Raw genomic sequence first — 15279 nt, 5'->3', positions numbered from 1 at the left:
ACCCCCCTGAACGTGTCCTATCATTTCTTTATATTCAAGAGTCAACGTTAGATTCAACGTATCTAAAATTACCCAAAGTTTCTAGTATCAAGTAACTCTGTTGACAATCTGACAAGACAAGCTCCACAGAGAAAAAGAGTAACTTCAAAGCTGTTTGCTTGTTACCTGTCACCTTGGCCTTGAAAGGACTGCCCACAATGTGGTTGGGCCCGCCATATTTGACACCAATCAGGTAGTTTCCAGGAGCCATGGGGGTGTACATGACTTTGTACCCTTCCGGGGTTTCCTGGCAATCCATTTTAACCTTGGAGGGTCCTTCAATGGTGACAGATAATGTCCCTGGCCCTGCTCGGGTGGTGTTGATGAAAAATTCAGACTGGATACCTGGGAGAAAGGAAAAGGGATGTCTTACTGATGGTTTGGAGGGATGAGGGGGTGTGGTGTGCAGAGCTTTCCCAGGGGCAGAGAAGCAGTGGTGGGGACACACATAGGTTCCCTCACGGGGGCGGGGGGGGGGGGGGCGAGTGGCAGGGAAACCCCTGGTACTAGCTCTGAGCTCCTGACACGGAGGGCCTCAGGCCCTGGGGGCGGTAACTCCCTTTCCAAGGCGGAGGCAAGAGTGTGGCTGACATTTCGCCCAACAGCACCAACAGCCAGGACACCCTGTTCTCTCCTCTGGTCACGAGCAGTGGCTGAGAGCAAGAAGCCTGAGCCATCCTTGTGGGTCTGAAGCACTGTTTCAGCTGCCAGGGCCCAGCCCTGCCTCCAGTGGGTGGGGGATGCGTGGGCCCCTCTGACCTTTCCTCTCTCCTCTGCGTGGACTGGAGAAGCTGAGCAGGCCCAGCATCTCCTTCTTCCCTGGCAGGATCCTTGCCCCCGGCTCCATGCTGAAGACTGGGGCAGCTGCTAGGATCTGCCGGCCCCCCACTTTGCCACGAACACCAGCAACAAGAACAGGGCCAAAACCAGCAGCTCCCGCTAACTGAGCTACACTTGCACCTCTCAGGCTCCAGATCTCATACCAAGCATCATGTTAGGTGCCCAGTGATTCCTGTTTGACAAATGACAGGGACTTGGGGAGGTTCAGGCACTTGCCAGTCAGCGCTGCAAACCAGCCTGTATGGCTCTGGAGCCTCTTGACTGGCTGGGGGACCTCCTGCACAGACATCTTGCCTTGTGATGAAAGAAGACCTGAGCCGACCAGTGACCATGCTGCCATTCCTGCCTGAGCCCAATGCCCTGCAAAAGTCCCCACTCCAGCAGGCCCTTTGCAGTCCAGAGAGGGGAGGAGGTGGTGGGTGAGGGCTGCTGGCTACAGCGCCCTCTATGGGCCATCTCTGGTACAGCATCCTTGTGCCGGGCAGTGCTTTTTCCAGAGCCCTAGATGCCACCCCAGCTGGGAACTATTTTGGTTTAATTATAGCTCCTAAGCCAGAGAAAGAATTATTGTTCTGGCTATCAATAAGACAAAGGCGCTGCTATCATGCAACCCCCAAACACACAAACCCAGCTGCTTCTGGAAGCTCCTGAGGCTCCTGTCCCAGGCGCAACCCCCCCACCCCCAACTATCTCAACCTTATTTCTGAACTGTAGAGCCAAGAAGCCTCTCATGCAGCAGCTGCAGAGCGAGGCTTTTCGGGGAAGGAAGGGGTGTTGATCAACAAGGGGACGGCATTTCCAGGAAGTAGCTGCAAGGCAATGATAAGGAAAGATATTTTTGAAGTAAAGATGAAAAGACTTGGCTGTAGTGAAGCCCCACCGATTTTAACAAGTTGCTCGGTTCCTGAGAAAGATCCGTGAATCCTGGCTGTGAGGGCTCGGAAAGACAGGGAAGCTGAGGTGGGAAAAGGCAACTAAGGAATCGCAGGGCAAGAGCTACCTGGAACAACCTATTGGGCAGGCTCCTTCATTAATCCCATTTTACAGGAAGGAAGTGGAGATTCGGTGAGGTCAAATCTCTTGCGCCAAGTCACACGGCTGGGGAATTGCAGAGCTGGGATGTAAACACAAGATCTGCCCAGCCTGGACCTAAGGCACTTGCCTGAGAGAAGTCAGGAGAAAGAAAATCCACATGCAGGAGTCCCTCTGTCCACTGCCTCCAGCTAGAACCAATACGTACCCCAAACGTCTCGGGCATAGCAGTCCTCCCCCCTAACCCCGCAGATGCACGGCTGAGTTCTTGTGAGTTCAGTGCGTGTTTACTGCAGCGCTACTCCATTGTGAAGGTGGGCGAGGGGTCCAGGGAGGGAAGGGGGCTCTTCCGATCCCCCTCGTGCACCCTGGGGATGCTGGAGGCTTTCAGGCTGCTCTCCCAATCCGGAGTGTCTAGAACTCCCTGGTCTAACTCTTGACCTCTCAACTCCTCTGCAACAGAAAGTCCCACCCCAAATTCATCACATTCCCCTGCTCCAAAACCTGCAGAATGGGCCATTTCAAGCTCACGCCAAGAGATACAGCAAGCCTACCCATAAAAACACAGAGAGTTTGCTTTTTTCTGAAGGTCAGGATGCCAGGCCCTCTAGCAGCCAAGCATAGATACCTTTTCATTCCATGCATACTACAGCTGTGTAATCTTGGGATGGATATTTGGGAAAAGGCTTGGGAGCAGGAGGGCTAGAAAAACAAGACGCCCTCCCCTTGACAAGAGCAATATTTACACAGGGTTCAAAACAGGCCTGCTCTGTACCTCTCCCTCCTGGCTGGGAGTTTCCCTGCAAGACGGGCCCCTTCTCTCAGTGGCATCTAGCGCTTGCAAAGCACAGCCTGAAACCCAAGCTCCCGAGAAGGCATGCGAACAGCCAAGAGGAAGCAGGAGAGGCCCGGAGCGCAGCAGGTGTGACCCAGCAGGAGGGTGAGGTGGCTGCTGGCAGCTGCAGGAGACCTCAGTGGCTGCTGTGGGACCTGGACCAAGGCATGCATGGTTCCAAAGGCCAGGAGGGCCCCACATGGTCTTTAATGGTGTGTGGTTTGCCGGGGACCAAACGCCTGCACTACTGCCCGGGAAACGTTCCAGGGCAGCTGGGAGAACAGGGGTCCTGGTTTAAGATACCCCACAAATTGGGCCACAGGTGCAGTCACTACCTCTGAGGGAGCCAGCCACTGAGAGAGGCAGCAAAGCACCGGGGTTAAGGGCATAGGCTTTGAGTCATGGACCTGGACTGATTCCTGGTCCTGTGCTCTTTCAGCTAAGTAAGCTTAGGGAGTGACTCAACGTTTCTGAGCCTCACTTTCCTCATCTGTAAAATGTAATGGCTTAGGGTGAAGTGTTACCATGCCTCCTATAAGGGGCAAGCTGCTGGCCCAGAGTTCAGTGTGGAGGCAGACTGGATGGGCCTGGGGAGTCCAGAAGCACTTACACCACCACTGTGGGTGGTTCTGCTGAGGCTACTGCTTTGACCAGAGTTCTGGGGTGGCATGCCAGCCCGTCAGTCACTCCTGCACCTGGGCAGGGCCCCTTGGCCACTTAAGACACTGGCTCCCTAGGGCTGGATGCCAGGTAACTACAGCCACTCATCCCGTCGCCCAGTGGGAGGCAGGTCTGCTCTAACCCCCTCGCAGCATCGGGGGAGACTAGATCAAAATGCATACACATGAGGGACTCAAGCCTGGGACTGGGCTGCCTTCCAAAGGCCCAAAGTAATACCCAGTGCAGGGGTGCCTGGGTGGCTCTAGTCGGTTAAGCGTCCAACTTCAGCTCAGGTCATGATCTCATGGTTTTTTAATTCAAACGCTGCATCAGGCTCTCTGCTGTCAGCACAGAGCCCGCTCCAAATCCTCTGTCTGACCCTCCCCTGTTCACGCACTCTCTCTCAAAAATAAAAACATGAAAAAAAAAAAGTAACACCTAGTGCAAACTGTGTCCCAGTGAGTCTGTGTCTACGGACATGTCCTGCAGAGAAGTGTGACTGGATAAGCTCCCCATGCTGGCACTCCATACCAGTGACCCACCCAATGCCCACCTGTAGGTTCATGGTATGAACACTAACTGCAACCATTACAAGGCGGGTAGATCTGTGTTTTGACACAGAAAGTTCTTTAAGATGTCAAGTGAGGGACACCCAGGTGGCTCAGTCGGTTAAGCATCCGATTTCAGCTCAGGTCATGATCTCACTGTACGTGAGTTCGAGCCCCGCATCAGGCCCTGTGCTGACAGCTCGGAGCCTGGAGCCTGTTTCGGATTCTGTGTCTCCCTCTCTCTCTGCCCCTCCCCCACTCGCACTCTGTCTCTCTCAAAGATAAATAAACATTAAAAAACAAAAGATGTCAGGCGAAAAATGTTGTACAATATGTGCAACAAGATTGTTTCTGTAAAATAGAAGCAAAACGACATGCTACCTTCTTAACAAATGAACCAGCTAAGCAACCAAGCGACCAAGCATGAGGACGTCAGAAGGTCCTCCCCAGAACTGCCAGTGGTGTTTCCTTTTGTTCTATATGGAGGGAGGGAGAAGCAAGGAGACGGAGCCAGTCCCGTTTCCATATGTCTTAGCTGCCTGTCTCTTCCACAGTCAAACGTGTTCCGTCCATGGCAAAGACTAAAAACAAATCGTAACAAGCCCAAAGAGCTCTAGAGCTCTGCCACCATCTTTTCTCCTTCTCTGTTAGGACCGGAAATTAAAAGGAGGAGGCTATGACAGGTCCTACTGTCGATTCAAGGTTGTTTCTGGGAGCCCAGGGACTGTGTGATGGAACCAATGGTAGGAGACCTCCCAGGAGGCCCATTACACACACTGAGTTCGGTGCAGGCAAAGAAACCCTCAAAAGGAAAAGATGGGGTGCTGCAATCCATCATGATCAGTGTCCCGGCCCTGAAGTCAAGGCACGAGGCCAAGGAAGACAGGCAAAGCATAGCAAACAGTAATGAGATTGATAACACGGTCATCAAGGCCTTGCTCCGGACTTATTGTGGGCCAAACCACACGTCCCAAAACAACCCTGGAGAGCAAGGGCCCCAAGTGCACATTACTGCAGCTTCCCTGAGGAGAGTGTGGAGAAGGCTTCCCGAAGCTTGATGAGCGCCCGCTGGCTCAGTCAGAGACGAGAGGCGGAGGTAGTGTGTTACCTGTGGTGCCCCCCTCGAGCCCCGCGCCATAGGCAGACACCAGGGCAGGGTTCCCCGCCTGTCCAGGCTCCCCGACGCGCACTTTGAAGGGGCTTCCAACCACGTGGCTCCCGTTGAACTTGACATCGATCGTGTGGATGCCATTCTCGTGGGGGATGAAGCGAACGGCATACTTATCTAGGAGAGCGAGCAAAGCACAGGGTAAAGCCGAGGACGCAAACACTACCACGCGAGGTGAGGACGATGGGTGGAAGGCCAGCCTGAGATGGTGAATTTTAAACCATAAGACAACAGCTCTACTGGAAGCCTGGCACCCAGTATGTTGCATTTCAAAACCAGATGGGGGCCTATTTCTGTGTCCCTTGTCAACCCTTTGGGAAATGCATCCAAATCTCCAATTCTAGGTTTCATCCTCTCTGGTGTCTGTCTCAGGAGATTGCTTTATGAAAAGCTCACTTCTCACAGAGTTGCTCTACTTGGCCGCTTGAAGGGGAAAAAAGTTGGTTCCAACCGGCATTAATGCTTCTGAATTAAGCTCTAAGCTAGCAGGTGCCCCCCTCCAGGGCAACAGCCAGGTTTTTCACTGTGTGTTTGGGTCACGGCATGTGGCAAAATAATCTGTCAACTGAAATGGACACGGAGAATATCCATCCGCCATGCACCGCCTGAACACCCCTTCCTCCATGAAGCCCTCCCACCTGGGAGGCAGACCTGTTCTCCCCCCAACTCTCCAGATGTCTACCTTCACTGTACATGTGGCAGGGCACACAGCAAATGCCCAATAAAGGCAGTGATCACAGGGTTCCTCCTCAAGCTTCGGGGCCCACATTCACTGTCACTTCCTCTGAGAAGCCCTCTGGGCCTCACCAACAGAAACTATTTTTCTCTCCTGCCCTGATCATTTTTGCCATTTGGTTCTTGGTTCTCCTGTGGCATTGGTGACCACCTGGGGTCCTCTCCAGGGCATTGCAGGCTTCTGGCCAGGTCCCCAGTCCATTCTGAGCCCCTCTTCGAGGGCAGGCATCATGCCTTACCGTCTTGCCAAGTCTCTCACACTTAATACATGTTCCCTGGCAAAACGGCTAGTTAACATTGATTATGTCAGAGAATTCTGTACATCAAGGGAGCAGGCAGGAAAATCTTATGCTATTAAGCATACTAGAGACATAGATTCTTTGAAATTTCAATTTAGGGATGAACCTCAATGCACTTTTCCCTCGGAGTAAAGTGAGATCAAATGGTACTTACTCATGTCATAAGGTCAATAACGTAATAAAAATCTGTAAGATTTTGTTAAAATATGAGAAAAAAATCACAATTGAATGTAATGTGAAAGGAATCTGAAAAAACAACAAAAAATAAAGCAGTATTTGTTTAGAAAAAAGAAATGGAAGGCTAGATCCCAAAGCATCTCCCTGTCCCTGGCAAATGTTTATACCCTGATTTGTAAACAACGCCTGGCAACAACAACAGAAGGGAATCTGAAGTCTGGCTGGCCTCCGTGAGGCTCATTAGTCCTCTGCTGGGGAGCACGTTTGTAGAAATGTGCCTTGGGGAGGTGCAGATGCCGGGACCTGCACGCCCTGCCTCTGGCTTACCTGGCTCGAGCTCAGACACATGACACTCCTCCACGGCTCCTGACGGGCTGTGCACCTTTGCATCAATCTTGCCTTTCGCCCCATTCAACCTTATAGCAAAGGAGGCTGGCTGGTTAACTTTTAATCCCGATTCCTGAGAATTTAATACATTAAACAAGTTACGGCCTTTGGTGTTTGGCCTTTGGTGGCATACACTGACCCGACCCGGGACTCCAGGGGACAGTTCTCATGCAAATAGGCCCAGAAGGTTTATCCTTATAACATGTGACGACAGAAGAGCAGGTGGCTTGTTGCACGCTTCTGGTTTTAAATAGAAGAGAGTAGAGACACTCAGTGGGGTGGTCTAGCGCCTTGATTCGTGCTGGAATAAACAGTTACTTGATTCGGAGACTCAGTCATCCGGTTAACAAAACTATATAGTTTCTGCATCCCAAACAAGACCTGGACAACCAGAAAACCCAGTGTCTTCCAGGTCAAAAAGGAAGTCCCATCCCCCCCACCCTACCTTTTTAAAGTTTATTTATTTTCACAGAGAGAGAGAGCTCACGAACGAGCTTGTGAACGTGCGCACACAAGTGGGGGAGGGGCAGAGAAAGAGGGAGAGAGAAAGAATCCCAAGCAGGCCCCACACTACCCACGCAGAGCCTCAACTCATGAAAGGTGAGATCATGACCTGAGCCAAAATAGACACTTAAGTGATGCCCCAAGGGCCCCCTTTTAAGAGGAGCCTGGCAGCTGACAAAACCATGTAGTCACCAACATGAACAAAGTTTTATATCATTGCTCTTTTTTATCTCAAGGGTAGGAATGGAGACAACATTTAACAAACTTGTAAAGGGCTATATATGGTTAAGAATCAGCAGGACCTAGGTGACTACCACTTCCTGGCTATGTAAGTTGTTTAACCTTTGAGTCTTGGTTTCTTCATCTGTAAAATGGGTACAATAACCAAATATATACCAGAGAGCTACTGTGAGGACGAAATAAAGTTATGCATTTGAAGCACTCAGCACAGGGCCCGACATGTACACAGAAAGACTAAAAAATCGTTAAATATTAATAAGCGTTTAGAAGTTGTCTGTACCCCGCTGAAAACACAATAGGGAAAAGGATAGCTTTCACTCTTCACTGGGTAAGTTTCACCCTCCACGCTCTGGGAGGAAGGGATTAGAGATCTAGATGATTAAGTTACAGATACATATTTTTAAAGCAGGCTCCACGCCCAGTGCAGAGCCCCGTGTGGGGCTTGAACTCACTACCCTGAGATCAAGACCTGAGCTGAGATCAAGAGTCGGATGCTCAACCGACTGAGCCACCCAGGTGTCCCATATGCTTAAGATATTTTAAGATTGGCCAGTCCTGAACTGCAAAATTTTACAAGTTAGCAGTTTTGATATAAACTTGATTGGACAGCCACTCCTCACTGTGTGATTGAAGAACTTGGGGGGGGGGTCTTGTTAAAATACAGATTCTGATCCAGTAGGTCTGGGGGTCTGAGGACAGCCTGAGAGTCTAGGATTCTTTTTTTTTTTTTTTTTGAGAGAGAGAGAGAGAGAGAGAGAGAAAGAGAACAAGAGGCAGGGAGGAGCAAAGAGAGAGGGAGAGAGAGAATCCCATGCAGGCTTCTCGCTTTTAGCACAGAGCCCAACTTGGGACTTGAGCTCATGAACCATGAGATCGTGACCTGAGCAGAAATCAAGAGTTGGACACTTAACTGACTGAGTTACCCAGGTGCCCCCAGGGTAGTTTTCAAAACTTAGACTGCTGAATGGTACCATTTGTCTTTCCTTTTTTCATAAATGTCTTTTTTTTTTAAGTTTATTTATTTTGAGAGAGCGAGAGAGGAAGAGAGAGGATCCCAAGCAGGTTCCTTGCTATTAGCACAGAGCCCAATGCAGGGCTTGAACTCACAAACTGAGATCATGACCTGAGCTGAAATCAAGAGTCAGACACTTGATGGACTGAGCCACCCAGGCGCCTTGAGATTCTAGGATTTTAATAAATTTCCCAAGCGAGGGGCGCCTGGGTGGCTCAGTCGGTTGAGTGTCCGACTTTGGCTCAGGTCATGATCTCACGGTTTGTGGGTTTGAGCCCCGCATCGGGCTTTGTGCTGACAGCTCAGAGCCTGGAGTCTGCTTCGGATTCTGTGTCTCCTTCTCTCTCTGCCCCTCCCCTGCTCTCGCTCTGTCTCTCTGTGTCTCTCTCTCTCCCTCTCAAAAGTAAGTAAATATTAAAAAAAAAAATTAAAAATGAACAAATAAATAAATAAATAAATTCCCAGGCAATGCCGAGGCTGCTGACCCGGGACCACATCTCTGTAACAAGGCACTGAAATTGCACTGCCTAATTTGGTAGTCACTAGCCACATGTGACTATATATTTTTACATTTAAATCAGTTAAATTAAATAAAGTTAAAGATTTGGTTCCTCAGTTACACTAGCAACACTTCAAGTGCTCAATAGCCACATGTGGCCAGTGGCTACCACATTGCACAGGGGAGATGTGAGACATTTCCATTGTTGTAGAACATCCTATTACACTGTGCTGTGCCAGAGCTTACAGACTGGGGAGCGAGGACTGCACCCAAAATTAAGGAATCTTTGATCACCAGATTGCCCCCAGCCCATCAACCCTTCCTCCACAAAATGTCAGCCGACTCCAATTTTCTAAAAAGTCTTAAAAGCAGGACAAAACAATACATGCCTCTCTTTTCCTAACCAGCACCAGATGTGGGCCTGCAGGCCTCGAGCAAATCTCTGATAAATAATTTACGTATCACTCAGCACCAAGTGACCCAGGAAAAACAGGACAAGCTGACACTCGTCCCTTCTACCGTAGCAGCTGGTTACAAACGCCTGACGGATACACAGCCTGCTGCACACTTACTCAAATATTTATGACCTAATTGTGTTGAGAGGACTCTACAGAAAAGTTTTCTGGAGAAGATTTCTCCAAACCAGGTTTTTGGAAACAGAACCATATACATTACCTGAATCCATTTGCCGCTAAATCCTCAAGAGAGAGATAAACACCTCAGAAGATCTGAAAGAAATCTTCGAGATGCATGAGGGCGGTTCTTTGCCCTCAACAAATGCTGGGTTTATCTCCCTCCATAGGTTTTAGTTAAGTCGGCCACAAAAGGAACTTCTGTTAAGAAGCCTTTAAATGAAACACAAGAAAAACATCTACACCACAGTGACCAGCTAGCACCCTTGGTATGCTCCAGATGAGGCCTCTTCAATCTGTGGACCGTGATTTTTGTTTGGGGGTCAGTCTGGGTTCCCTGATATTTCGAACAACTAGCAATTCCAATTCTCCTCAGGGTAAGGTCAGAATCTGAAATGTAAACCAAATGCATGGAAATAGATCCAATGACACCACCAACCTGAGATACAGGACTGGGTTTTCATTCAGTATTTTTAAGAACCGGGGGTAGCTGAAAGCTAGTTGGAAAGCCCCTTAACCAAAAATCAGATTTTGGGATTGTGGTGTTATTCCTCAACCGAATTGCTTACTCCTGATGCAGACACCTAGTTATTTTTCAATGTCCTGAGCAAAGACCCAAAGGCATCTCTAGTGGTTCTTAGTTTGGTTGCCGGCTCTAATGCAACCTTGAATTCAAGAGCCTATTTAAGACAGTAATCACATGCTACCGTGCCAGGGTGGGGATTAAGGAGGCCACCGTTAAAACCACAGGTTCTGGTGCCACAGAGACCTCACTCTGCCTCATATTAGCTGGCTCCTGGTAGCCATAACCAATCTATACCTTGGCTTTTCCATCTTTAAAATGGGGTCAAGAGAAACCTACTGACCAGGCTGTTGCAAGGATTGAACAAGGTAATATTGATGAAGTTCTTACACAGTGCCTTGCACACTTATAAATAAATCACCATAGTAAAATCAATCACAATTGACTTACTTGACAAAAAGGAAGCCAAAAATAGTAGGCAAAACATCAATGGACTGTTAGTCTTGTGTTTGTTCTGTTTGAAAGCCCTCCTTATCGCTTAACCAATTATTAACAGGCCTCCTTTGTTTCTCTTGAATAACTATTTAAAAAACAAACTTGTTCTCAAACGCTGAGGTGTTCGTTGACTGTGGCTCTGTGTTCACTTGCCCCAACTGTCTCCTGTCCTCAGTGTGGGGGCGGGGGCTGACTCTGCCATGGGAAATCTCCCCTATAAGTTGGCAGCATGTGCGGTCAAACCGGGATGGGCCCTTGACTGAGGGGATTGAAGCGGCCTCCGGAGTCCAGGGCTTCACTGGTCGGCCTGTGGCCAATGAGATGGATGCTTCCTTGCGTCTCACCTGAAGGCTCAGAACAGTGAGGCGGCGGGCGTCGTCGGACGGCGCGATGACTGGCACCAGGTAGGGACTTTCGGGGATGTGCTCATCGTTGAACTTGATGGATACCTCGTAGTTACCTGTGGGGACAGGACAGTCCCATCATTTCAGAGATTCTGCGAAGGTGGTTCCAGAGCAGTCTCTTGCTTCTTTGCTAGGATTGAAATGTCTTCCAAGAGATCCTACCCCCGCTCTGTGGCCATGGCTGGTGGGTTGAGGGCAGGTCACCTGGCTGAAGCCGAGCCAATAGGATTCTCTTAGTTGGGCAAGGGCAGAGATTCTTAACCTGGGTCCACAGGCCCTCTCCAATGGCCTGTGTATACAGCTCAGGAGACCCATGAAACTTGAATGGGGAAACAAAAATTTTATCTTTATTCTAACTTCGAGCTAAAATGTAGCATTTCCTTTCTTTAGAAATGTCAACAAGAAACCACGGCACATTAGAAGCACTTGTGACTTTGTCACCAACAAAGATCACAGACATTTTTCATCACTTTACAGTTTTACATACAACTTGACATGTCATTTATACTTACCACTATTTTGAAATTGCGGTAGCTAATAGACCATCACCAGATCCTACGATTTAATGTATTAATGAAGATAACCATCTGTTGCTGTGTTACACATTTCTTGAAGATTTTGATAACTACATTTTAGTATAATTGATTTCCTTTATAATCCAATGTATTTTATTCTATATGTTTTAAAACATTATCCTGAGAACAGTCTCCATAGGTTTTATGCCCAGAGGGATCCATGGCACACAAAAGGCCAAGAGCTGCCGCTCAAGGGAGCTCAGATGCTGAGGCCACTCTTTCAGAGAAGCCACAACAGCTAGTGGCCAAGGATGGGTGGAGAAGGCTGGTCCGTGGAAAGAACGACATGGTTGAATGAAAGCCGGAGGCAGAGAGGCCAACAGAGAAGGACAAGAGAACAAGAATTCCTGCCCCTTGGAGGTCTGACATGATTTCTAGGAGATGCTCCCATGCGCCCATACAGACAAATTCCTCTTTTCATTGAGCTAGCTTGACAGAATTCTGCTCCTTACAATCTAACCATCCCCCTACAAGGAAAACGTCCTCAGCTGGTCCTTGGTTACATACCAGGCTCCTGGGCAATATAAGACACACCGCACGATCCATTTTTATGGTCATCAAACGTAATCTCGGCCTTACTGGGACCCTCAACGGCAATGGACAAGCCCCCAGCGCCTGCTTCCCGGGTCCAGATGCTGAACTCAGCTGAGATAAAGAAACACCTGGTTAGTGACTGAGCCCCAGATAGGCCCTCTTGCTCAAACGATGCTGGGTTACATGCTGCCTTTTTCTTTAACCCCAAGCAGGGCCCTAAGGGAAGGAATCACTGATGTTTCCCAAGCACCACCCATGAAAACATTAAGTTCATAAGAAACAAGACATCTTTGAACACACCAACTAAGGCAGAAAAAGATGAGAATGTTCCGTTTTTGTCCCTGTAGATCTTTCTGCCAGCAACCACCACTACAATAGGTTTTGTAGAATTCTAGTGTGTTCCACGGAATGTTATTGTTGAAGGATGCTCTACAAAGAGCTTTGTCAGTCTGCTCCTCACTCCGACGCCCACATACTCAGTCATGATATAGGCTCCGAGGAGTGCCCCCGTGAGAAACTTGTTTAGCTTTGGGTCAGCGAGCCATTCCCAAACATGTTTAGCCACAGAAGCCTTGTTTAAAAAAGATTTTTTTTAATGTTTATTTATTTTTGAGAGAGAGAGACAGAGCGTGAGTGGGGGAGGAGCAGAGAGAGAGAGACACAGAGTCCAAAGCAGGGTCCAGGCTCTGAGCTGTCAGCACAGAGCCTGACACGGGGCGCGAACCCACGAACTGTGAGATCATGACCTGAGCCGAAGTCGGATGCTTAACCAACTGAGCCACCCAGGCGCCCCTACAGAAGCCTTGTTTTAAAGAATGCCCCTTAACAACCACCATCGGAATCACATACACTGAGTCTTTCTCTGGAATAGGGTGAAGGGTGCGGGGTGCTGACACCGCCAGGCCCCTTGTCTTCTACCCAAGTAAAAAGCCTGCCCGAATACTCACCTGGGACACCTGCTTCTCCTCTCTCCAGGCCGGGGCCTCCCGCACGGACCTTGTGGGCGCCCCCCTCGCCGAGTGGCCCCACCGTGAACTGGAAAGGGCTGCCAGTCACATGCTGGCCGCGGTACTTGACGCTGACTGTGTGAACACCCATCTCCTGGGGCACAAACCGGACGCAGTGCGAGTTCTTCCCCATGGACACAATCTCTGCCTCGGTCACGCGGCCAGAGGGGCTGGTGACATGGGCCGACATGTCACTGCTGTCAATTTCTGAAAGGGGGCAGGAGTTTGGGGAGGTAGAGAGAGCAGGGTTAGGGTGAGGGACCAACACAGAGCAGGACATGCAGGACAGGCAGCAGAGGTTGGCAAGGCGGGTGCAGCCCAGGGGTGTGGGATGCTCAGGCTTTTTCCCATTCAGCCGGGATACCTACCCTCCTGTCTCCCTCAAATCCTGGGAGGCTGTGGCCAGCATGGAGGCAGTAGGGCCCCTCTGGCCACCCAGTGCAGAGAACATTCTAGGGACAGTGACACTTTTTGCCCCACCAAGTACTTTTACAGTCTTCCTGGCTGGAGCTAATTCCACATGGCAGTTTCAAACCAGAGTCTGGGGCTGGCAGTTACAGCATGTAAATAAAAACTACAATAGCTCAGATGTTTCTAAGCCAAAGGTGGTATGTGGCCATCTAGCATGCTTATAGAGGCTCTTCTCCATAGGTGGGTAAGGGTAGAAAACTCCAGACGCATCACCCCGTACTTTCAAGAAGCTTTGGCATTTCTTTTAGGCAACAAGACAAAAATGCATTTAGAGAAAAAAGGTGAACACCTGTTGGTCACAACGGCAAAGGGAAACCATGCGTGAGCAAAGCTTTGAGCAAATCAAATACCAGAGGCCGTGCTTTCAGAAAGTGACGTCTCAGGTCACCAACATTGGGAAGCAGACCACGTCTGCTGCACCTGACACGTGCTCATGCCATGCCAGTGACTGTGCCTGCACTGACGTGGTGGAGACAGGTACACCGCATGCTGGGTGACCAAGTAATGCCATCACCTAGAGCCACATGAAGCGCGCTCGCCAGCCCTACACGATCTGGGCTGAGCAGCCATGACTTTGAGCCCTGAGGACAGAGAAAGGAAGGGGGGTTGAGGAGAGGGTCACCCCACATGGCCTGGGTCTGGAAGACATCTGGAAGTTGGTGAGCTGTCCTCTGACAACAGGGGACCATTTAGGTAATGAGAGGAAGAGTGAGTCTCATCCAGAGTCATCTGGTACCAAGTAGCTGATCACAGCAAATAGAAACTGAGCCAGAGAGTCTTTAGATAGAGTAATCGACCACACTAGTTCCTCAGGAAACAAACAGACAAAGGGAACAAGCAGCTGATTTGCACAACGAGAAATGTAAAGCAAATGAAAACACAGTCCATGTCCCTAGTGACCCAAGAAATGAAGCTGGAAACCGGACCCCTTATTTTCCATCAGAATGATCAAAGTGGGAACCAAACACAGTGCCCAGTGCTGGTGGGGGAATGGATAAATGGGTACTGATCCTTTTTCTGGAGGGCAGTCTGCCAAGGTGTAGCAGTTTTTGAAACACATCAGCCCAGTAGTCCCACGCTGGGACATCCATCCGACATGAAGGTAGCCTGAGCACACAGTGGAGAACGTTCGTTCCAGAGTGCCGATTGTTGGAACCCAGGGATGGAAAAGAGTGTACTTGGAATAGGACATCGCATACGATGAAGGATGGTGCATCGGGACATGGAATGGAATCTCATGTACTGACTAAAAATTGGAAGTATCTTTTTTGACGTGGACTATGGTGTGTAACAAGGACACAAGTGTGATCTGAAACTGACCCCACGTGTTCATGAGGCTGGAGGCAATCAGGGTTCAGCTCCGGGCCTCAGATGTGAACCTCAACCTCCCCATCCCCCCGGCTGTTGGGGGATGAGGTGACACTTACTTTCCTCGTTTTTGAACACGTGAACTTTCCGCGATCACAAGGCATTAGCTCTTTCTAATAAGTGATTCTGTGTGGACACTGCAGCAATGAGGCTTTCCCCACATTCTCATGTGACGACTGTGCCTCTGCCCAGGAAGAACCCGCCACCCGCCAATGACTGGCTCAGAAGGCAAGGTAAGTAGACATGGGACAAGTTCGGAAAGAGGGGAAATGCAGTGTGGGAGAAACGGCCCCCT

At 49.6% G+C, this 15279-nt stretch overlaps 1 protein-coding gene across 4 annotated transcripts in view; it reads right to left on the bottom strand.

Annotated features, from left to right (window-relative positions):
• FLNB (filamin B) overlaps nucleotides 1-15279 on the bottom strand; it is a 143427-nt gene that overhangs the window by 5673 nt on the left and 122475 nt on the right. For all 4 annotated transcript variants that reach the window (XM_015538545.2, XM_007084399.2, XM_007084400.2 and 1 more), the window contains 6 exons: nucleotides 13086-13352; nucleotides 12112-12249; nucleotides 10970-11085; nucleotides 6661-6793; nucleotides 5063-5239; nucleotides 166-384 (listed from right to left, as the gene is read on the bottom strand). In XM_015538545.2, coding sequence (XP_015394031.1) covers nucleotides 166-384; nucleotides 5063-5239; nucleotides 6661-6793; nucleotides 10970-11085; nucleotides 12112-12249; nucleotides 13086-13352 — 1050 coding nt within the window. The remainder of the gene's footprint in view (nucleotides 1-165; nucleotides 385-5062; nucleotides 5240-6660; nucleotides 6794-10969; nucleotides 11086-12111; nucleotides 12250-13085; nucleotides 13353-15279) is intronic.

The sequence above is a fragment of the Panthera tigris genome, chromosome A2, assembly GCF_018350195.1.
Source record: "Panthera tigris isolate Pti1 chromosome A2, P.tigris_Pti1_mat1.1, whole genome shotgun sequence".
Taxonomy (NCBI): domain Eukaryota; kingdom Metazoa; phylum Chordata; class Mammalia; order Carnivora; family Felidae; genus Panthera; species Panthera tigris.
The sequence above is the reverse complement of the archived record's forward strand: the minus strand, read 5'-3'. Positions and strand labels throughout refer to the sequence as shown.